Raw genomic sequence first — 25,514 nt, forward strand, 5'->3', positions numbered from 1 at the left:
TTCTTTAAGACAAAATTTTTTTGAGCCATTTGTAGTCTCACACAGAAATCATATCCCTCAATATCTCATAGTAGTTTCAAATAGGTCTATTTTTTATGGACACCTTTCCATAAGAAAAATGGACCTATCAGAAACTACTATGAGATATTGTGAGACACTTATTTCCTTGTCAAATACTTTAGTGGTTTAACATGGGTGGCCAAAGCATTTCTGCCAGTTCAGCTTTTTTTTTTTTTTTTTTTTTTTTTAAATTTCTATCTTTCTCATTAGAGTGCTTTTCCTTACAAGAACTGAAGGAAATAACTAGCTATAACATTTTGAGGACTTAGGAAATTTATAGATCTTAGGAAGTATAATTTTACTGGGCAAATTAACAGAAAAAGGAATAAGAACACTTCAGGAACACAAATTTACACTAACAACTAGAAAAGCCATATTATCAAATAAGCCCCTCAGTATTTCTATTGGTTATATAATTTTCAATATCAAATAGAGATGAATATTTGCTTCAATGTTCATCTTTTCAAATTGTACTGTATGCTTCCCTCCACAATCAGAGTAGAAAGGTAGAGGCAAAACTGTGAAAATCTATCCTTCCATTGATAGAGAATTAAATTAATGAAATTCTGAATTCTGGATTCTATGCCAATTAAGCATGAGTCATTTCTCTACTTGCTGAACATGTGCAATTAAAAAATAAGCACCTGAGAGTAAATTATCTTGTATGAAGGAAAAAATGAACTTTGCCTTGGCAACCAGATTGCTTTATCTCAGGGATTTTTAAAACTGTGGCTTAAATTGTATCTATTATTTTTTAAAACCCCACAAAAATAAATAAGCATTTTTAAAAGGGGAAAAGGTATAAAAGCTACAGAAAAGGTAAAAAAGAAAACTTATAAAAATCATACTATGAAATAATTTAAAACATCATTTTGCAGATTTTAAGAAGGTTTTAAAAGACTAATACAATTGAAAAAATACAAAAAAGTCTCTGTTTTTTTATGAGTAGTACATTAGGTAAATCTAATTTTTTAAGCAAGGAACATTATACCAAAATTTGCTCCCTGTGGTATTATAATGGACTTGTTGACAAAATTCAGTCTAATACATTGAAAATATTCTTGTTCTTCATAACAAAGTATCACTATAAAACTACCTAGACCATTTATAGCCTTGTATCAGTCAGAAAAACATAAAAAAGGAAAAAAAAACCCATTTGTGCCATTTTTATCCTATAATTTCTTCCAATAGGTGAAACAAATTCTTTTTTATTAAGCTATGATTCTGTAGGATACAACTTTCCACTACCATCAGCATGTTAACTTAGACTTTCTTTCCTGTACAAGACATTGGTGCTGTTCTTTAGTGCCGTTCTCCATATGCTGTTCAGTGTGGTATGTGCTAGGGACTCTTAGCACCTGGACCATTTCTCAGTTCTCCTACTCCTCATCAATAATTCCTGTTTCATATGTCCATCACTCAGCAGCCCACACACATATTTCCTAGTTTGTTTTTTTTCTATGTATTCAGTTTCTTGTTTTGTTTTGTTTTTTTGTATCAGTCTTTAAAAACTCTTTTGCTTTTTCTCTAGAAAGACAATTTAACAGATTGATGAAAAGATGTGGAAGAGTTACTACGATTGCATGTTACCAAAATTTGCCAAGGTTTCTTTCTTTCTTTTAGATTTTTTTTTTCTTCATATATTATACAGGTTTTTTTCTTTCTTGCTGGAGGGAAGATGGGGATTGACATAGCTATATCAGAGACATCTAAGTCCTTTACTTCTCATTAATATTTGATAAAAGGACACAGCCTTGAAGGGCTTCTAGGCAAGATAACTTCTAGGATTGGTTAAGGCATCACCTAACTCCTGCAAAATTATAATAAGCAAGGCTTGCATCAGGGTCTTAAGACTACACATCAGTGTTGGTTACTGTAACTTGGCTCCTCTCACAGTCAGGAATTTGGTTCACCTCAAAGATTCCTTGTAAGCACAGATGAAAAGAAATGCACTGGAAATGATCTGGAAACAAATTTTTTTGGATGTTTGTTCACCAAAATGTAACATGTTTTTACAGATACATCAAGCACTGAAAGCTAAAGATCCTATAATGAGTTTTCTGACACTATTGCTCATATGTCCTGATCACGCATGAATTACACCTAAATATTGCTTCAAGTAATGCAACACACTTCCTCTCATCCTCATTGTTCTCCTTTATCTTGATCTGGATATAAGCCCAAAACATTAACTTGTTTTGTGTTGGTGTAACATCTCATCTGAATGAACACCACATTCAGAGCTCCCACTTGCTTCCTTCAGTAAATGGTACATAGGAATAATAATGTCCGTAATTATCAACACCTTGTAAATACTGTCCAGCCACATCTGGGTGGATGAAGCATCAAAAGATAAATTAATAAAATATAGAGCAGTGCATCAACCTTAAAAACAAGAGAAGAAAGTGAGAAGGACTCCTCTGAAGGAACGAACAGTTAGCAAATCTCATGCTGTACGGTCAAAAAGGCAAGAGGATCAGAGGAAATACTTATGCCCTCACTTCGGAAAAAAAAAAAATCTTCATTCCCTTGAACTCTTATGATAATAATTTTTAACCTGAGAGGTTCACAGAAACTTTCTGCATAAAGATCCTAAATTTGACACTAATAGCAAATTCCTTCAATTCCCTACTCCCTACCAGAATGCTCAAGCATTGTCAGATGCCAGGGGACCGAGTCACAAGAAATACTTAGTGATTGGTCTGTACTAGTTTTAGTGCATGTCTGTGCCAAGAGACTTGGAAACCATCCGAAAAACATCCTGATAGATTTTAGAAGTCTAACTCCACTTGTCTCTAGCTACACCAACAGTAATTTAATTTCAGTAAAGTCATGCTGCAGATTTCTAGTAAATAATTAAAGTGCAGGAAAACTACTAATATAAGAAAGCTTTTAGTGGCAGGTAGCCATAGCCTAAATCCAATCAGGATACACAGGTATAGGCTGATGACCAAGGAAATTATTTAGGCTTGTTATATGGAAAATAAAATACCTGAACAGCACACCCAGGCTTTGAAGTGGTCAGTTACCTCTGTCTAGCCAGAAAAGATCCGGTAATAGATTTCTAGTAACAAACTTCTGATCTTTCTAAAAAAACACTTTAGCCCTTGCCTGTCTATCAGCCTAAAGTCCTCTTTTTGAAAGAGCATTTGTTACATAGGTAAATAACAGGAAATAATTACAAGATCACAATTTCATTATACTAGCAAAATATTTTATATTATTAAACTGTTACTGTCAGTTAAAACAACTATCCTTAAAAACATTTTGATGTTTTGTTATCATTTCAGTATCTTAGTTATATTCTTAGATGTGGAAAGCTATTAAATTCCAAAAGACAATTTAAACAAAGGCTCATATTAACTGAGATACATTGCTTATTAACAGTAATTGTAATTTTCCTACTTTCTGATGACTTTCTTTGGAACTGTATTTATTTCTTTCAAACAGGAAGGGTTTTAGGAACAATTCAATACAGTTTCCCTTTAATCTACAACATTTCACTATTGACATACACTGGACACTTTGCTTCTTGTACTGTTCTAGTTTCATGCAGCTGAAGATCTGGGACTTCCTTTTGTATGACACGGAAATGTAACGACTGTATATATATTATACATTGTGGGGTCTGGTGCTCAAATTGTACATTTAAATAGATGAGATAACTATTCCACAATTACAGAAATATTACTTCCAAATCACTTATTATGTTTCCATTGCTACAAAAATTACAATTCCACAGTAAATAATAAAAGAGGTTCAAAAGAGATGAAAGCCACAAAAATAATGAAAAAATCTAAAGTGCCCCATTCTGGGTTATATCTTATTTGAATTCTTCCAAACATGTGGCTCCCATATGAAACTGGGAGGAAAATGATTCTGCAATTCCATCTACTGAATGTTATTTCCACTGTGCAGAGTCCTGGAAATTGCCTGGGCAGAGGAAAAGGTCTGAATTTACATAAATGGGTTTCTGTTTTGCATTGCACACTACCTTCCTGTCATTTAAGTTCTAACTAGAAAAAATAGAAGCAGAAGAGAGAGCTATAAAATGCAATCATTTATCCTCTTATTTCTTAATAATGGCCCACATACGACCATCTGTTGTGTAATACCACGCAAACAGTAATGTGACAGCACAAAAGCCAACACAGGGGCAAGGAGCAGGGATTCCAGTGAGTGATGCTCAGACAGTAAAAAAACACCCCAAACCAGAAACAGCATGGCAACAATAAGAAAGTGATATAAAAATCAAGGGCCATGTCAACTATCACAGTCAGAAAAGGGCAAAGGAGGTACCAATATGCTGCTTCCAGTCTGCAAAAGGAGAACAGGAGATGTTGGTTCATTACAGATCAAAGGACCGCAGAGAGGATCTCAAAGCATCTGAGCACCTGCCTCCAGCTCAGCTTTCAGTCATACTATCTGCAGCTAGCAGTGGCTCCTTTAACAGTGCTAAATCCAATTGCCACAGAGTAGAAGTTTTGTTACAGCTTTGGATGGAGCTGGGTGTGATTTGGGATCTTAAGAAAAGGCAGAGTGCTGCCTGAAAAGCATAAAGACCTTTGGGACTGGGGAAATGGCTGCATTAATGGAAGCACAGGCCATAAATCAAGGGAAGTGTCTTTTTTTTACTTTTTTTTTTTTTTACTCAGCATTCATTAGATCACATCTATAATACTCTGCTCAGTTTTGGGACTCCAGTGAAACTGATATGACAAAGTGAGTTCAGCAGAGGGTCCCCAGGACAGCCAGAGCTGTACTGCTTGCCCTGTGGTGGGGAGAGGTTGAAGGCAGTAGCTGCTCCATCCTGCAGAAGGGATGGCTTTGGGGGCATCACACTGCAGTTCCCCTAGTGCCAGCAGGGAGATTATCGAGGAGATGGAGCCAGGGTCTTCATAGTTGTGCCTGGGGGGAGGAAGATGGACAATGGGCATAAAGTGAGACAAGAGGCGTTCAGGCTGCATATGAGAAGCAGTGTTTCCACTATGAAGACAGTCCAGCAGTGGGACAGGCAGCTCTGGGAGACTCTGCAATCTCCATCCTTGGAGACTCAACTGGACATCACCCTGTACAACCACGTTTGCTCAGACCTTGGACCTCAGAGGTAGCTCTGCCATGAGCAGCACAAGAGAACCCTTTCATATGAAATAACTTCTAAGTCTAAGAAAGGGATGCTAACAGACCTGCAAGGATATTTGGACCCTTGTGGGTTTTGGCAAACCCTTATGGGATGAGGCCATTCAGAGTGTTTAAGATGAAACGCATTTCCATGACATCAGTATATATTGCACAAAACCAGCAATAGGACAAGGAGATGCAAGAGACTGGAGAACAGGACTTGTGGTTAAAATGTACTAAGAGGCAGAAAAAAGGGAAAAAACTCTATTTCATGAAAGAATAGGAAATCTTAAAACACAAAACTACAAGAGGAGCATATAAGGGAGAAATCCCAAGATGACAGGAGTGAAAGAATGGATCATAAAAGAGAAATAACAATTCAGAAAGAGAACAGAAGAGTTTTCCCCATCTCTGCATCCGGATTTACCCTTGGAATATGAGTTGTTATGGTAACAGCACTCTCCAGGCCTTTTGCCAAGGAGTGGCATATCAACCTCCACATTGTGCCTCTAGGGCAGGTCTCCAGCTGCTATTTCAGAGGAGTAAGTGTTTAAGAAACTTCTACCAAGTAAATGTTCATTCCTCTAAATACTAAAAGGAAGCCATAGCTGTAACAACACTGAGGATCTCGTCTGTTAACTGAAAAAGTACATCATAAAAATAAAAAAAAAACAAAACCAGGCAGAATTAATGAATATATTTAAAATCAATCAGGCTAAGAATAAGGGGCTAATAATCAGGGCTAAAAAGTAAACTTTGATGGGAAGAAATATGAGTAGATCTGATAGTAGACAGATAATGATTAATTCCTTCTTATCCTCCATATAAAATTGAGATTTTAAAAAATGAATAAGTTTGAATTTTTCAGAATTTTAAGAAAACCTAGATGACATTATGCAAATTTAGACTGAGTACAAAATAACATACTGTTTTGAATTTCTCAAAATTTAAATAAACTGAAGAGAAATAAATATTATTATTATTTACAACTGTAGCGGGTTTATGGCTGGCCAAACGCCAGTACACTCATGAAAATCATCTACTCATCTTCCTCTGCTATAATTGGAGCAGAGGAGGGGAAAAATCCAGTTAAAATAAAGTTCATGGAGTTGAGATTAGGATTAGGAGAAGGGCAAAGCAGGCTCAAAATTTTAAAGGGTATAAAGAAAACTTCTCTTCATTCTTTAAGTCTTTACTGTTTCTAAGTATTAGAACATCTGACTTTCAAATGGGTTGCAACCTGGGTACCCAGTTTCATGGTGTACTATAACTGATCACTTACAGCATAAGCAGCTACAAACTCCAATTTTGTTTCAATGAAATCTAAAAAAATTAAGGATGCCAAACAATCTTTCCCCGACTAGCTTTTGTTATGCCACTTTAAGTGCTAAATTGGCTGACAGTGTTGGTAAATCAAACCTACCAGGGCAGAGCAAGCATATTAAAGTCATATCAGCTGCCTTTTCTAGGCAAAGATGTAGGGATTTTTCCAAGCCAAGTTACTTTCTCTCAAGCTGTGCTGCTGTAATACTGTCAGGATTGAGCTGCTGCCTAACTCATAAAATCAACCAGCTCACTGGGATTATTCTGGTTCTGTCTGGTAGCCTGGTGTTTGAAAGCAACAGTTAAAATCTGATCAGTTAATGTGTACATGGACCTATGCCCTAAATAAATATTTTAATTAGGATTTTTAAATACATACTGAAAAAAATGCACTCACACTTCACGGGGTATTTGTACAGACAGTCATTTGCAGAACAAAAATCCCAGTTCTCCTCAATCCCATTTCCTTGCTATCCTAAAGATCCTTTGAAATATGATTTCCAATCTAACCTTTCCTTTTAAAGAGCAATCTGAATACCACGCTACTGTGTATGCATTAAAATAAAAGTGAGCGTTAACAAAATTTAAACTAATGCCTTAATACTAAAACAACACATATTTTCTAATTTGCAATCCAGATTCAAACCTGAAAAATAACATCATGCTAGAGAGAGATGGCAGAGGGGGTAGATGATTCACAACTGAAATAAAATAGGTTTCACTATTATCCTTTCAAATTTCAGCTGCAATTAAAAAAAAATGCTTTCAATATCAAGCTTCCTGCTAGAGTTAGTAGGCATGCAAACAGTATTTATGCAATATTTCACTATGAACATTAGATCATTAGATGAGTGTTAATACGCTGAGGTGACTAAAACACACTGGACAGTAAGAAACCGTTTCCAGTTTCCAGAGTTTTCACTTTTAACATTCCCAAAATACATAGTTATGTCCAGATCTGTTCTATTTTTGACCCAAAGGTATTGGTTAATTGAAAGGAATATGCTACTGGTCTTTGAGTGGAAAGAAAAGGAGAAACATATTTTTCCAAAACTTCCTTTAAATTTTCCTCTCAGTTTACTTAAATCAGCTGACTTGCATTAGTTTCCAAAATTATCTTGTTAGATCAGCTCGATTAAAAATAAGTGCTTATTAACATAGACTAAATTTGAAAACAAATCACTTAGATGCAGTAATCACTTGAATGCAGTAAGTGATGTGTATATATAATTCTTCCTGCTAAACTGCAAGTTAAAACCCTAACCCTAAAATCTCTCACTGCATTGACAAACTGGGTCAGGAGTGTTAGAGGATCAAAGTAACATTAGGTTTTCAATGCACATAAATTATTCTGCCAGTATCTCTGCTGTACATGACGCCAGTGGACAAGCCCCAGGTGTAATTCCTCTTCCTATCTGTTTCAATCTGTTAAAGCTTTTAATTTCAGCTGTAGCTCGCTTTAGCCAGATCTTGAAACAATGGGGAAGACCCGGGTCAGAAGCAGGTGAGAAAGGCTGGCTTACCTCTAACATTCACAGGAAAAAAAAACCACAGTTGAAGCAAACTCATGATGAAGATTTTAAGGACCGCTCAGATGCCAAGTATCTGCTGAACCATCAAGAGGTATACTCAGAAAAAAACTAAATTACATTAGCCAGGAAAAGAGAAGAGACAGCTTTGTCTTTGAATTTGTCATTCTTGGCATTCTCACCTCATGCCAAAGGGGAGGAATACGCACACAAACGCAGCACTCAGGTGGGGGCTCGGACACACTGTTGGCCATGGACAACAGCAGCTGACCCAAGCCCATGTACATCTACAAGCACAACCACAGACATACCCACTAGCTGACAGTTTCTCGTTTGAATTGTTTTTAGAAAACATTAATACTTACACAGCCACCACAAAAGTAGTATTATTTAGAAAAAACTTTCTGTTGATTTTTAAAGGCTATAAATATGCCTCAGTGTCTTTAAAAATAACTCCCATCCCAATCCAACAATGCCAAAATTGGCATTTTGGTGCTGTTCTTAAATGTAAACATATATATTATAGGCATTTTAGGTATTCTTGAGGAAGTATTAATAGCACCAGTCTACCTATGAGATCCCTGGATGCTCATCAGAAAAATGCATCAACTAGATGAATACTCTATACCTCCCAGGTATAGAGGGAAAATGAATGAGTTTAGTTTAATCTAAATTCAGCATATGCCTGTGCATGGGTGTGTACACATACACTCAAAATGGTCCAGACTTCTCTGTGAGAAAAAGGTGAAAAGAATAAAAATGCAATAGAGAGAAACTGAGGTAAAAGAAAATTGCAAGTCTGAAGCAATTTGCAATAGAAGAAAAGGAATGATTCTAAACAGAAATGTAACCCTTCTTTTAGGATTATTTTAAACTAGTTTTGAATTTTTATAAACTTTTTTGAAATGTTTTCATTTTATTTGTTTCTAAAATTAACTGAAGTTTGTTAGCTGATAATTTGAAAATTCTTTTAGCTTAATTGTCATTGGGGATAAATTAATTTTGAGTATCTATTATGACAATTACATACAGCCACATTTTCAACTCTAATGCATTTTTAATAACCTTCATCAGCCAGTGATTTGAATTTTAAATTTCCCTCTATGAAGAAGTAAAAACTAGATAGTTTTGTGCTAATTTTCATAATAAATTGCTCTTTATTTACATTGCAAAGCCTCCCTTACTCCAAGTAACCCAAAGCCTTACATGAAACTTAGTAGTCATAAGACTTATTATAATTCATCTCCCATTATTAAGAGAAAACAAATTACAGAGACAAATCTGTTGGCCCGGCCTCATACACCATAACCTGCTGTTTGTACCTGTCTGCTTCTTTTTATAGCGACTGAAGAAGGGTCCATGCCTCTTCCCATTTCCACAGCAATATGGAAAACATTCCCCAGCAACACAGACACATAATTCAGAGTAGCTTCAAGGGAAAATGTTGTCATTAGGAAAAAAAAAAATCTTCATATAACATATTCTTTTACTAGTGTTATAAACTGCAGTCTAGATAATTAGGTCTTTAACTTTCATCATGAACTTTTATTATTTATATAGTATACCTACTTTCTACACTTGAACAGTAAAAACAGATGCACAAAATATTGGAAAAAACACAAATGCAGAGTCAAGTGCTGAAGGCTAGGAAAGGAAGACCTCAATATTATTCTGACTGCTAGTTCCATAGGCCTAGTTTACCATTTTCCTGTTTATGGCAATGGCCCCACTGGCTCTGATTTATGGCCTTCCTACCCTGTAGCTTAGGACAAATAAATATTTTTTACGTTTATTGGCACCTATTCTACACATATTATGATACACATTGTCCTAAATATATGATTGCATTTGATTTTCCATAACTATTTTTTCACCACAGTCAGAATAAATGATGAATACCATTCTGCTAAGTGGAGGCATTATAAATTTGTTTGGCTGTCATAAATTCATATAGTTTTTCTGACTCAGTGGTACAAGGGTCTTCTGTAACGGTCATCACACAAATATATTTCACACAGATGGTTTCAAATTTCAAATTTTAATTTTTCAAATTTCAAATATTAATTTCTTTTATACTGTCCTTGCTTCTGAGACATGTGGATTATATTGGCAAGGAAGAAACAAGGAGTTGCATGGTGAAAACAAAAGGAAGTGAAAAAAATGTCCTTTAAACTTTTGATTTGAATTTAAGATATCCAGATTTCGCTTTCCACTTGCATTAAAAAGGGGAGTTTGGTTAGTGCAAATCTCCACAGCAAGCCCAGCTGTTTATATTCTAGCTCAATTCTTTCTTCTTGATTTCCCCCCCAAGGACCAATAAGGACCTGCTTCAGAGACCTCAATTCCAGTCTCTCCCCTCCTAAGTTTCTATCCCCCAGCTTCATTAGGGTCCCTACTACTGAAACCCTCTCTTCCAAACACATGCTCTTCTTATTTTGGAACTTGCCTCTCCTGGGCCACATCTCAGAAGTATCTCCCAGCTGCTGGAACAAATGAGGTAGTGTTATTGGAGAGCAGTTTACTTGGATGTAAAAACCTGAACAATTTCTCCTTGCTTTCTGTTAATGTGCACCTGTCCTGCTGCACAGACTTTTTTATATAGTATAGGTATAGCTGAGCTGAAGTGACAGAGCATGTCCATGCTCTTTGCTTGCTTGTCCACCCCCCTCTCATTGTTGGGATTGTTATCTCTGCACTATTCTCCCTGGCTTTGTGCAGTCAATTAAAATAGATTTATTAGTTTTAGTAATATATATTTTCTTCAAACTATCCCATTCCATTCTTCGCTTCAGCATTTCTCATAGCAATTATTTGAGCAGCCAGCTTTCCATTGACCTTGGTGTTTCTCACAGCTATCCAAAGGATAAGGTGCTTCATAGAGTGTCAGAACATTTATTCCTTTGTTTTTCTCCCATGCTCGAACATTTGGACTAGTTCTTCTCTTAAGTTTTAATTCAACAATTTTCCTTTCCATGTGACCAAGTGCCAGAGGATATACATAGAGAGAATGTCTCCACAACCTCACCTCAAACACCTGTCCCTGCACAAGTCTATAAAAATGGTAGCCAGTTCTTAAAATGAATACCGGTCTTTAGCTGTGAATGAACTGGGGGAAACATATTCCATTCCTCAAGACAGAAAATTATCTGAATTTCCATCATATTGAAAGCTTTACAGATGATATGAAACATTTTAGCTGTCAAAGTCAGAAATGCTTTCAAAAAATATGCACCAAATACAGGTTTGCAAGGCTTTGAACTTTGCCAAAACATGGCTAGATTTCCATGGTAAAAGCAGAATGCACATAACTGACACATAGACCATCATATCCTCTACTGTAAAGCAATAACACTATAGCAGTTCAAAGAAAAGTTCTCCTGAGACTGTTTTAAGAGACACTAGGAAGATTAAGTATATTTTTTCCACCACTGAAATATACTCAGGAGAGGGCAAGACCAGTTTGCCACAATACATGCAGCACATAGATATACCAAGAGCTATAGTAGCAACTTTAGTGACATAAACTTCATAGTTCACAGAAAAGTCTGTATTGGATAGAAACCCTGGAGGTCATCTGGTCCACCTTGAAAGCAGGCTCTTCAATTAGGTTACAAAGGGCCTTGCCAAGCTAGGTCTTCAAGATTTCCTGTGAGGACCTCTCTGCTTAGCCTGCTCTCACGTTTAGTTGTTCTAAACATCAGTTGGCTACTCTTTTTTCATTCCTTATATCAAGCTAATTTCCCCTGAAGCAACCTCTGCCCATTATCTCTTGTCCTTCCCCTGAGGATCCTTGAGAACACCTCAGCTACCTTACCAAAATTGGAAGGCTGTGATTAGTTGCCCCCAGGCCTTCTTTCCTCACTAGTGCAAATCTAGTTCCTTCAGTCTTGCCTCAGGTCCTCCAACCTCCAGCTTCCTCATTGACACTCTCTGGAGTTTTTTTTCCTGTCTTGAATAGAGCAGTGAGGGGATCAGAATTAGACACAATATTTCAGGTGTGGCTCAGTATGTAGAAGCCTTCCAGCTGGGAGTCTTCACGCTGCTGCCCATACTCCTCCTGAGGTTTTCCACGGGACATGGTTTGCCTTCATCACTGCCAAACAGCTGGCTCAGCTCAGCTCTGCCCAGTGGGATCCTCAGGGCCTTGGCAGGAGAGCTGCACTCCAGATGTTCAGTTCCCAGCCTCTTTTACTGCTTTGGTTATCAGGCCACAGGTGCAGGAGCTCTTGTTTAGCTTTCTAGATGTCATGGAGCCTCCAGTCCTGGAGACATTCAATACACAACTGGACTTGGCCAAGAGCAATGTGATCTGACTGATGCTGCTTTGAGCAGGGGATTGAACTAGATGGGCTCCAGAGGTCCTGAATTGTTTTGTGGTTCAATGACATCTTGGAAGTTTTTGTCTCCTCCTGCTGAAATATTTAAACATGGCTCCCCTATCCAGTATTATTTTTTCTACGAAGAAGTTTTGGTATTCAGCTTCTTTTAATACTTAATATAATGGGAACATACTCTTCTATTTAAACAGCTGATTTGTAAGAGCAGAGTGCCCCTTTTGCTGCCAAACTCTAAACACTCACTCAACTACTACTATGAATTTACTATACTAAATTGTACACGGATCTTCATATAAGAACCACTGCTAACAGGTCTTGGTGTTGCTTTGTGTTACAAGTAAAGATTATCTTTAATTTTCATACTGTTATTTTCCTCCTTGATACTTAGATTCAGCCACTGATGCCACTTTTGAGGAATTCAACACCATGCATTGACACTGGTGAATTTACACTTCGAAATAATACATTGTGACTTAAAGGTTTAGATGGATGAATGGATACAGGAAGGGACTCATAGGATCACTTATGCATTTTAGGTCCATATTTGTAGGACTTGAAAGTTCTGCCGGCTCAACTTGTAGATTTGTTCATTACATTGGTAAGGAAAGAAGATGTTATCGCCTTGATGCAATCTTTGTTGAAAAAGATTTTGTTTTATTAGTTTGTATGCTGCCCTTTGATGTGCTCAGGCTCTATTAACAGCTTTATTACCAGCACAGCTCCAATTATTCCTGCAATTTGCTTTCTGGTACATGGAATGCTTGCTTTGAACAACCATGTTGTTCAAATACTTCTATATTTTATGAGGCATCTGATAATTACTGCAAATCTTTTTGTTTGGTGATAGAACTGTAGCTATTTTACTACAGTTATTCATTTAAATAGGGTTCATTTTAATTTCTGTGGCTGAGTAATAGCAGCCTAAGGAAGCAATGTCCTTCATAACCTTCTCATACCAGCCACATGATTTTGCTACATGATATTACTTGAAAGTGCTATAAACAAATATTTGAAGATAATTACATGTCAAAATGAGGAAGAATGAGGATATAATTTTCAGGAAGATTTAATTATCTCTGCTTTGGAAGACTTGGCAATATAGGGATGTATAAACCACAGAAAGTACATTTGGGCACCTCTTTCAACCTCAAAGAACAAAGAATTACAAAAAATAATTAATAAATTCCTAATTATTTGCAGATAAAAACTTGAAGTCTATTATTCCAAGCTAACATAGTCACACGCACAAAGTCGTTGGGTTCATTAGAAAATACTACATTGAGATCACATTTTTGAATTTATTTGAAAGAACCTGGGGAAAAAAAAAAATTACCATACTTATCAAGAGGAGAAAAGGGAAAGGAAAAAGTGTTCTAAATCTGGGATGATTTTCAAAGCAAACAACATCTGTGAATGTGACCAGATCTTCATATGATATTCCTATTTAGCTTTCCTCAAATATGAATTTTTGAGTGAATTTAACCAGATAAGAAAATAAAAACTTATCGAGGAACCATACATCAACAAACAAATAGTACCAGAACGGTTAACAGAGCAAAATCAGGCAGGTTTTAATTTGAGATTTTGAAAAACAGACAGCATGACAATTATACCAAGAAAAAAAAAAAAAAACCTGCAGAAAGGGAATTAAAATAATATGTAAATTTAGAGGCAAATCAAGTGTTTTAATATATCCTATTACAAAAAGCAGAAGAATTAGCCCTAACACTTAAATTTTAGTGGCTGTCCACCTTTCTTTTTAAGACCACCTTTGCAGCTGAGAAAAAATGCAATATCATGAGAAATAATAATAACATGCCAGATGATAGACATCCATAAGGAAACTTTCACAACTTCTGCTTTGTAGTGAACATGAGCAACATAAGAATCTGAAATACTCTGAAATACAGAATTCTTGGACTAAACTAGGATAAACAGTAGGCTATTTTACATTTCTTTAGCAATAAGAATCTTTACTTAGGCAACTTGGCAATGGCTAGAGAATATCAAGGAAAACAACAAAGCAGAACAACCCAAAGGCAACTAAGTGGAAACAATGAGAGAGAAGTTCTTATGATTATAATTATGTTAAAGCTACCATATTTATTTATTTATTGATATTTTATTATATTTATTTTATTTTTATTTTTTGTTTCAGGGATCTAATTACATTTGAGAATTGTGGGAGCTAGCACATATACAACTATGGCGAAATTCAGTGGTTTGCATTGTTACCAGGAATTCACTCATCCTGAACGAGCACCTTATGGTTTAAGGTCATCTCATTTAGAGACTAAGAACTGTGCTGTAGAAGGATAAATATCATATTGTTCCTGCATACTGTGTGTTACTGCACAAAAAGAACCTGTCCCCTCCTTCCTCTTACCAAACAGGACTCTCTGGGTGTACATTTGTGTGCACACGCGCACAGGAGACCTTAATGACAACCAGCTGCTGCAGCTGATACAAGAACTTGCCATAGTTCACTGGGATTGCATTCCACAAGTTTCTTCAGGACAATCAAGCTATGAAATAAAATTGTAATTGTAATACCATTGTGTGGCCCTGGTCACAAATTTAATCCAGTAGACTAGAGTTAGAAGGCTACTGCTGTTCTATTTCTTGATTATTATCTATTTTTGTGGACACATATTATATAACGTGCTTAACACCATCTGTCCCATATACATTTTTGACTATCAGAAGTCATTACTAAAATGTTTTGCAGTTTATTTCCTTTTGCATTTGCAGATTTATATAAAGCACATCATAATCCAACACAATGACAGGAAAAACAAGATAAATCTAAAAATCTTATCCTACTTTAATCTTGCTAACTTAAAACTTAAGACCTTAGAGATAGTTGTTTACACAATCTTAACAGAAGAATCTCTCATATTGGGGTGATTATGTCACTAAGTTTTGATCTCTATGCCAGATGTCAGCTATTTATTTATTTGAAGGGTAAACACACTAGTACTGACAGATTCAATCTTGTCTTGCTCCAAGACACCTATATCTTGTCAGGGACAGACCCAACTCCAAACACCTTCACTTCATATGAAGGCTATTTAACTTATAAGTGAAGAGGAAGCATGCATGAATGGAACTGGACATTTTGCAAGGAATGGAAGAATCCTTATTTGTTGATTCCCATTTTGGTATTTATGAATGACCATCAGTAATTCAGCTATATCATCCTTAAGTGGCACTTGGGCTCCTGAGTAACTCTGTTCTCTGTGTAGCTGGGCCTGAAGTACCTATGATCAAGTTTATGACACAATTAAACACGTCTGCAGAACTTCCCCTTGTATACCACACCAGAGCATGTCACTTTTCTCCACAGTACACCCTAATGCAAAAGTGCTTATTTCTACTCTCTTTCTTGCATTTACTTAATACTCCGGGGTCTTCAGCAACATTTTTGACCCTGATGGGTCAGAATCTATTCTGGTTAGTTGCTCTTCAAGCTCTACTTTGTTCTTTCGAATTCTGCTTGAACAATTAATTGGCCAACAGTGTAATGTTTGTTTTTTCTAGTTCACTTGGATACAGTCCAGGTTTGGTCGTTTGATCTCTCATTTCTAGTAATCTTCATGTTGCTACTTAACCATGTTGACTTTCTGTAATGCTCCCAGAAGCCTCTCCTAATGGATTACAGGCACTGCTACTGCCTGATCAGTATGTCTCCAAAGCATGAAAAATTCATTTTTTATATACCTTATATCTTCTATTATTTATTTATGCTGTCTTTTAAGCTGGTAAAGCTGTGGTGTCTTTTATTGGTCTTTTCTGACAGTAGAGAGGTGGCTACCAAGAACATACCCACCCCTGGCATGGATGCAGAGCTATTGCTATTTTTATCCCCATTTTGGAGGGAGTAATGGGAGTCAACACAGCTGTGGTGCACAACCTCTGCAAAGAATGTTCAAGGGAAAACAGAACAGCTGAGCTATAAAAACTTACCTGAGCAAGAGTGCAATGGTCTAAATTTACAGTAATGAGAATTTTTAATTTGATACCAGAAACTGCAAGGAACAGATGAGGTCACGTTTTGGCTAATGAATGTAATATGCACTTTTGCTGTTAGGAGGCACTTGTCTAGGACTAATGCCATTACTGTTATTTATAGTAAGGAAATTACTAGTAAAAAAAACAACACCAAGGCAATGCACAACAGCAATTTACAGAATAGCAAATAAACCCATACATAGTCTGGATACTGGAGGGGGAGAGGGCAATATATTTTCTAAAGTGAACAGCTTTTTTAGTTATTAATGACTATTTATTTAGCATATGTAAACCAGAAAATCTCTAATTTTAATTATATTAGCTTTGTGTCATCAGTTCTGAGTTTTTTTCCTTTGTTTAGCCCCTTCTATAAATCATATTGACCAGTACACAAGTTTATTACATAAGTACAGGAGATTTATAGTCATCTTGGTAAATTACTTTAAAGAGGAATTTCATTTGAGCTTCATTTCAAGCTCAAACATGGAAAAGTGGAAACCTTGATGAGTTACTTATATTGGGGTACTGTTTGTGATCGTGAATATTGATTTGAACACAGATAAATCAAAGATATCAATTTTTGGTATATATCCACTAGAGATGTAAAATTTTCTTCTATATCTCTGCATACGCAAACTAAAAAAATTGTACAATGCAATCTAACTCTGTGCTACTCTTAGGCCTTCTCACAAGGTAACCTAGATGATCTGAAAGTCTGAAGGACATAAGTTGCCAGAGAAACAGTGCAATCTGAGTACCCCTCTACACCAACCTCTTCTAATACTTACAAAGAAACTTGTATAGGGAAAAAGATCTCAGGATATATGTAGTCATATATGAATATTAGCAAGTAATCAGAGCCATTTGTCCCATTATGCATGTTGTCATTTTATAAGGAGTCAGGCTTGCAACTTATATTTTAATCTTTCTTTAAAAGTACCACGCCTCAGCTCTTCAATATTTAATATATTTATTGCTTTTTTTCATTGATTCTCAGTGTTCAGAGTTAATTTTCAATTTTTCATATCATATACCGTCTTTAAATTTTGTGAGTGAGAGATGAAATGGAGAATTTCAAGACAGGGCTAACAGTTTGCACTGTCTAGAGATAAATATGCATTTTGAACAACTTCAAAATATAATGAACCAATAAACAGCTCTAGAAAAGAAAGAAAGAAAATCAGGGTATTTTCATCCAACACCAGCAATCAAATAACTATATTTGATCCTATAACAGCCTTCACTGTTTCCTCAATAGTCACGCTTGATGACTATTCACAACTCATGCACATCTACTTCACCACTATTTATCAGAATGGAGAAGTTGAGGAGAATAATCACTATGAAATAACAAAATATCCTTGGGAAAAAAGTCAAGCCAGATAATAAGATTCTGAGTTTCCATTTTGTGATAATATACCTTCAGAAATCATTTCATGGCTTTATTAGAAAAATGGATATAATCCAAGTGAACAGATACAATTCCTCTTTCTCTACAGCCAGAAACACATTATCCTTTTAAATAGGAAAGAGTATTCATTTTTTTCTCTTTTCTTCCTATCCTCACAGAGGATAGGAAGGAAGAAAGAAGGAATAAAGGAATAAGAAGGGGAAAAAACAGATGGCAAAGAGTAACACCTCTCCTTTCCATTTGCAAATAGTAACTCTTCCATCAATACTACAACATGCAACTGCATCAGTATCTATGTTACTTTCTTAGCTTCTCAAACAATTCCTGCTTTTCATAGTATTTTTCTACAATGATGATAGTTGACAAGTAACATATAAAGTCTTTCTGAGTCCTTTAACACATTAAGTATGCTACAGGCATAACAGACCCAAAAGAAAATTAAAAGAAAAGAACACAAAAATTTCCTCAAGGCCTTGCAAGAGAACTCTGGCCACATCAGAAACCCACACTGGAGCAGGCTCCTGGCCTGTGTACACATGGAGAGAGAAGCTCATGATGGAGGTGGTTTGCTGGCAGGACTTGTGTCCCCACAGGGGACCCACGGTAGAGCAGTCTGGCTACTGGAACTTGAGGGTCAATTTGCAGTTTTATGGTAAAACATCACACCTGCCTTCAAGAGATCTATTCACACTTTTTCACTGCTTGCAGTGTGGCCCTTGGTAAGTCATCTTTGTGTTTCAACTTGACAGGTATGATATGACATTGACATGTGATAAACCTAACAGTGACTTGATAGAAGACAATAGTACAAGCACAGATCCTGCCCTCTTTCAGGATTATGCAACATGAAGTCTACTGACAACCTTGGGGAGCCTGATAACTGCAACATATGAGACAGAAAGAAGAACTCATGCTCAGATACCTTATTTCCCATCACAGAAGTGTGAGTGACAGAGAAAGCAGGGAGTATCTCATTCAGCAAGTCCTGATATTTTATTGCTAAAACCCCTTTTTGTTGACAGGGCTTCTAAATCTCGAGTTTTGGGAAAAAACTTGCATATTTGAAGAGCGTCATTATTACAACTGGCATTTAGCATTACACCATTACACCATTACAACTGACATTTAGCATTTTCAGAATTTGTTTAATACTTAGCTAACAATTACTGATTAAACATTTGAATAGGCAACTAATTTTACACATTTCCAAACTATGAGTGATCAAAAAAACATCGCTATGTTGGTTCACATACAGTTTTGTACTCATCTGGAATAAAATAGTGTGATAAATCACTTGCATCACTGAGACTTATGGATGTTTTACTCCACTTTTATTGCCAAGACTAGGTTTTCAACAAGGCTTTCACTGTATTGCTTGGAAGCAGACATAGCAAGAACACACACTTCTCAAGGAAGAGTGGTAAACAGGCAATGCTTCAGTTCACAAGAAAGGCACGACTTACCTTGTGAAAGTTCCTGAAATATGCTGCTTTCTCATCTGGAAATTTTTCTAGCCTCCTGGGTCCTTTACTGGAAGCCTTCTTGAAAACCAACCAGCAACGCCTAAAAATCTGTGAACAAAATCAATGGATACTGTTAGATTTTCTTTAAAGATGGACATTATTAAATGCATTCAGTTACAGAACTGACTTAGGAAGAAATTATAAAATGACAGTGTTTTACTTTAAAAATCTGGAAAATCCTGGGAGCATCAATTATTTCTACACAAGTATACCAATTTGTCAGTTTATACATATTGATTTCCAATCCTTTGTAAACTTTTTGCTTCAATTTCTGCCATTACTGTCAAAATTGACAATTGCTGAGATGCAAGTAAATCCATGAACTTTAAATATAAAAAGCATTTTAAGACTGTCATTAGAGAAAGTTCTTTCAGAAATCACTCCGCATTTCTGGCTTTCACATTTGTCTGTCCTCTTTTTCTATGAGAGGATTAATACCATTGATAAATACTCATTGCAGCTTTTAACAGAACAGAGTAATCACCTTTAGAATCATTGTGTACACAGAAAAGAAAACACAACGCTGAAATAAGAACTAATGACACCATTTCTGGACAACATCTAGCTCTCTCAGTTCAATGACAAACTTTCCAAAGGAATAAGTATGCAGATTAGTAAACTTTGGGAACATGTAGTGAAAAATAAAATCCTCACAAAATTTTTAACAAGAAACACACTAGATTTTGCTTAAAAAGTATTTTTAAACAAGAGGACTTTATTAGACTATTTAGCAACCATTCTGATCATATTGTCATAACCAGAATTTTAAAACAAGAATTGAATTATCAAATAATCATACATTTGCAGTTCAAAGAGAAGCTGATTAATGATAATCCTCTAGACTGTATTATGCAAGTAAGAGATTAGATATCAATCTATTTTTATAATCTATGACAGCAGCTTACTTCATTCTTCTCTCCAGTACTTATATAAGCAATACCATATATAATTTTATGTTATTAATTCAAGGATACATTGAAAAAAGTCACAAACTCAATATTACTTAATGATTCCACTGGCCATATGTGCCTTAATTCAGTACAAATTCTACAAAATTTAATGACACAAGGGATTGTATATTGTACACAGTAATATTAAATTTGGATCAGCCACACCTCCCATTACCAAAAAACAAAATAATTTTAAAAAACCAAGGAAATTAGAGTAGGCAGAGTTTTCCCCTCAGTCTGCTGTCTAAACTGAGTACAAGCAGAAAATGTAGTGTCATTAAAATAATTAAGCTTAATTAACCACATTATGACATAATAGTACTGACACTATACTGTTGCCACTATCTAAGATGAATGTTATCAGTCAAAATATGTGGTTTTTTTTAAAGCCCCACCATTGGACTACAGTATCAATATATTTAATTATGAAGACTTTTAGAAGAAAACATGGTATGTAATTAAATCCTGTGCAAGTATACTTCTTACAAAGCATACAACTTTAAGGCTTTTTCTACTAAGGCTTTAAAGTGGCAACTGTACAACTGTACTTTCTGTCTCAGAAATTACTTCACCTATCCTGAGGGAAAAACAAGACAATATCATATTTCCTGGGGAAAAAAAAAAAAAAGACATTACACTTTGGGACATCATAAACCATATTTATTAGATAGCACTTTCTTCAAATCACATCTTGGCAGTGTTGCAACTTGACTTTACCAAAACTACAGCACTGCTTCCACAGTTATTTCTTGATTAAATATATTAACTCTACACAATTTTGTAGTGTGAAAAGCTCCACACAGAAAGATATAGAATATTCACACTATTTTGACCTTACTAAAAAACAGCAGCACTGACTGTCTGAAAGGGACCTATTTATTTATTTAATAACAGTGTCATTTTTAATAATACTCCTGGCTCTTCTGGGATCTCAGGTGTTTTCTTTTCGTCTATGTGTAGTTTCAGTTCATTTCTCTTCCTCTGAGGAAAGTCTTTTCCTACCATATTTTCAAATGTGTTCTCAATTTCCTTATTTTCATTATGTGCCTTTAATGTCTTACAGTCATCAAAAAATTCTCTTTAGAAAAGCCAGACCAACCCAAGTCATCATCTGTGGTGATAGGTTTTAGCATAGCCGTGGAATCTGCATTTTACAGATGACCTGAATTTTTGACAGCTGGTGACAATGAAACTAATAATTTGTGTTTATTAACAGATGTTTTTCAAAGGTTGTTGAAGGGTTTTTTGTTTGTTTGTTTGTTTGTTTGTGGATTTTTAGATTTTTTTTTTCTATATGTATAAATGGGAGAGTCATACTTTGTTGCAATGAGAAGCATCAGTTAGATCCAGTACTTTAGAAACATCCCCAAAAAAAGGCAAACTAGACATCACAGTCATGGAGTCAGATCTCTCCCTGTGAGGATGAGAACATTTTCTAGATCAAAGGTCATCTAATGCATTCTCCAAAGCACTTCCTTTAGTGACAAATGAGCAGGTTCAGACAAATGATGGCTTTGGTCTTTTTTTCACTGGATATTTTTTCACTGGGACAGTATGAAAGTGAGTTTGAGGTTTTGCAGATAAGCTGATGAAATTCTAGAGGAAGGGTTTGACCTCCTTATTACTGGGAACTACCATCAAATACCAGGGCTTGATGCTAGTTATCTTTAAGGATGCTCCTCATCAGACCTTCTCACACATTTCAGAACTGAGATGAATTCAAAGGCTTCAACACACAGACTGCAGGAATGAACAGCCTTTGCTTTTAAATAAGGCTGAATAGCAAGAGGAGAGAAACATTAGTTTGTCCTTTAGACTGTAACTGCTTCAATTTATTGGCATCTGTTTTTTCCAGGCCTTTAAGAAGAGGAGAGATTTGAAGAATGAAATGGCCCAAAGAGGACTCCTGGTCCTCTATGTACATATGCCAAGATGCATCCTTGCATTTGGTTTTTATTTTTTGCAAGCTAATTTTAAAGCTGATATAAACACATACAGTTCCATTGCATTTCAGCAGCATTTTACCTTATTATGCCAACAGACACTTTGTATCGTAGTGTTTGAAAAAGCATTAGCATATGAATTTACCTATAAATATGAATAAATAGGTGCAGATGTGAGCACACAGCAAACAAACATTTGCCTTTCATAAGGCACCTCATTGTTATACAGAAGCCTACTCAATTATTCACGAACTGAGATACTCTTTTATCCCTGGCCTACTTTAGGATGCCATTGGTTGTAATCAAAACTTCTGAAAGACTTCTAAAGTCCTCAGATAATTGGGGAAGCCATTGTGAGAGAAAGGAGCATCAGCCCTTTCAAAACTGAGAGAATTAGAACCACTGACTGTGTTGTCTCCATAATACTTAGTATTTCCTGTGAGACTGTTTTCCACATGTACTTAGCTGAAGACTTGCCAAATATTTGATCATTTAATCAGGGTTACATCCTTGGATGAGCACTCACTGTTCAACAAATATGATTTAAAAATTTTGTATTAGGGGCAAACAACACAAAATCTACCTATCCCATGCCATTGCATTTTTTACTGGAGGAATTCAGGAAGATGGCATTAATTACACACTGGGTTTAGATTTTCTTTTATTACTGTATCAATTAGAAGGACAAAAAACTTGATCATTACAATCTTGAGAAGGATTCTATTGAAATTACCTTCAGAGCCTTAGGCATAGCAGAACCTCTTTAAACAATACCCTTCATATCTCAGTTTTACAAAATGGGTAAAGCACAAAAAAAATTTTCTTCTAGATTCTATTACCCAGGATGTTGTGCAATTATGTATCACTAAGCCACAGCAATAACTTAGCACACTTGTGGTCTGGTGAGGACTGATTAGGTTGCCCCCTGTGATAGCATATAGGAATGATTTTGATTACAATGGATGAGCTAGCCGGGGAGAGAAGCCACGTTCCTCAAGATGGATCCTGAGCAGCCTCATCTTGCTACTGAGAGGATTTCTAGAACCTGGAACAATATAACCTTAGCACCCCACACAAATGATTTCTGAAATCTTTCCAGTCAGAAATTTGACTTCTAATGCTGATACATTCCTATTAATCTTCAGAGATCCTTTCTTTTATATTTTGCTTGAAACACTGCAACAGATCAATTAATTATGAAATCTCTGCATAAAGTATCTTATTTTGATACTTTTTCTTCTGCTTAATATACTACACTGCTCAGCTCACATTTCCAGCATGATCATATTTTTTAATATTCTTGACTAATATACGCAAAAATTTGGCTTCTGAATGGGTCATTACTTTTCATGCTCACATCATACAATTCTGTCTTATTGTTGCCATGGCTGTTCATAACAAATCCATTAAAATACACATTGCAGGAAATCCACCAGCTAGATTTCCTTTTTCAGAAAGAAGAAAATATTTCCCCCTTTTCTAAAATAATTTAAAATAATTGGTTTACAGTGGAAATCTTACATATGATTTTCCAGAGATTTCTAAGGCCTTTTCCTAGTCATTTACAATAAATGCTTTTGAGATTCACATTTCTTTTTATCCACAGCTGTAGCAAATAAAGCTTTCCCAGTCATCATTAATATTTTGAGAAGGGATTTTTACTGACAAGTTTCTACACATTACTCCAGAAATTTCACGCTCAAACAACCCAACAGAAATCAGAAACAAAATAAAAATCCCCCATGCTTTTTTAAAAAATAAAGTTACAATACTATAAGCTTTGTTTCCAAATCACTTTAGATGCTCTGAAATCTCCCTGCACCTATCCAAAAGACAGTACAAATGGCAGCTTTCTTGGGTATATTGGAAAACCATCTAATTTTCTGCCACTAGCTGTAGAAACATTTGTCTCTTGAGAGAGACAGCAATGAGTCAGCTCCTAATTACTAACAGAAACCGCCACTGACCAGGACAGGCACTGAAGCATCACTGAGCTTTTTGCTAGCATAACCCATCACATTTTCTCCCAGGAAGACAATGACATGATAATATTCAGCTCTGCATTTACATCTCATTATCTGCAGGAAAGGCTAGTTGATTTCTCATCCCTGACTCGCCATGTACGTTGCTCCCCTGTTTGACAAGACAACATCTGGAGTATACACATTAAAAACACTAAAATATGAATGTATTCAAGTCTACCTCACTAGTTATCTCCACTAAAAATGGATATTTCTATGGGGTACGTGAGAGAAATGCATTTTGTTGTGAGATTAAAAAATGTAGTCACAACTTAAAAATATAGCATTCATAGTGATAAAAATAGCTATCACAGTAAAGTCATATGTAACCATTGTTTTGACACCCACCATTTTTTGATTCTGTGCATAATTTGGCTATGGGAGAAGAGACAAGAGGTGACACCTTACTGTTTCAGTGAAACTACACTTGTCACACATTCAAGTAAAACTTAGGAGAAATTGTAACACAATAATTATCTTTAAAAAGGCCCAGGAGGAAAATGGAGATCCATACCTCAGCCTAAAGAGTAAGTTACAGGATCCAAGCTACTGCTGAGTCAATGCAACAGAAAAAAAATAAACCCGAACTAAAAACCAAAAGACCTTATGTTTCAATCCACTTATTTGAGCTACCAACACTTGAGCAGCTCTGATTTTGTTGTCTACCTTTTTGACAACAGAAATGAAATACAGTTCCCACTGCACTAATTGGGTGCATTTTGGATGGTAAATTTCAATTCATATGAAGAAGCAAGAGAGGCAGAGCACTGCTGCACAGCACTGAGCTCCCAAATTAGCACAGAGGGTGCAGAGTGGCAGGGAATTGAGGCCACCTCCTGCTCCTTTACCACACTGCTGGGAACTCACCTATCTCCCAGCAGCAGGGCAGAGATGCTGCACAGCCATCTGATATCCAGCATCCAAACAGGAGAGGCGAAATGAATCTGAAGCCCTGTTCAGAAGCAAGAGCTTACCTGATCCTGATGTGGGGCTGAGACTTTACCATGAGATACAAAAAGCCTGGGTAGTTTCAAGTTGTTTTTTTTTTTTAACTGAGTCTAATTCTCCAACTGCTCTTGCCTATTTCAACATATTTTCTTCAAATGTTACCAAACTAACTACCACAAAGCAACCACAATAAAAGCAAAGCTGTTGAAGCTGTAAAGTCAGGGTTAAAGAAATTGCACAAATATATACCAAAGAAAAAAAAAATTACTAGTAGTGTCTCTAATGAGAAATATTGTTTGAAGGTATGCTATGAATGCTATCCAGCAGAGAAATATTC

The 25,514-nt window shown here is 35.9% G+C and overlaps 1 protein-coding gene across 1 annotated transcript in view; it reads right to left on the minus strand.

Moving 5' to 3' along the window:
• Nucleotides 1-25,514, minus strand: part of DOK6 (docking protein 6) — a 242,524-nt gene that overhangs the window by 129,304 nt on the left and 87,706 nt on the right. Inside the window, exon 2 of the mRNA XM_058832536.1 lies at nt 19,256-19,363. Coding sequence (XP_058688519.1) covers nt 19,256-19,363 — 108 coding nt within the window. The remainder of the gene's footprint in view (nt 1-19,255; nt 19,364-25,514) is intronic.

Source organism: Poecile atricapillus, chromosome 2 (assembly GCF_030490865.1).
Source record: "Poecile atricapillus isolate bPoeAtr1 chromosome 2, bPoeAtr1.hap1, whole genome shotgun sequence".
In the NCBI taxonomy this organism is placed as follows: Eukaryota; Metazoa; Chordata; class Aves; order Passeriformes; family Paridae; genus Poecile; species Poecile atricapillus.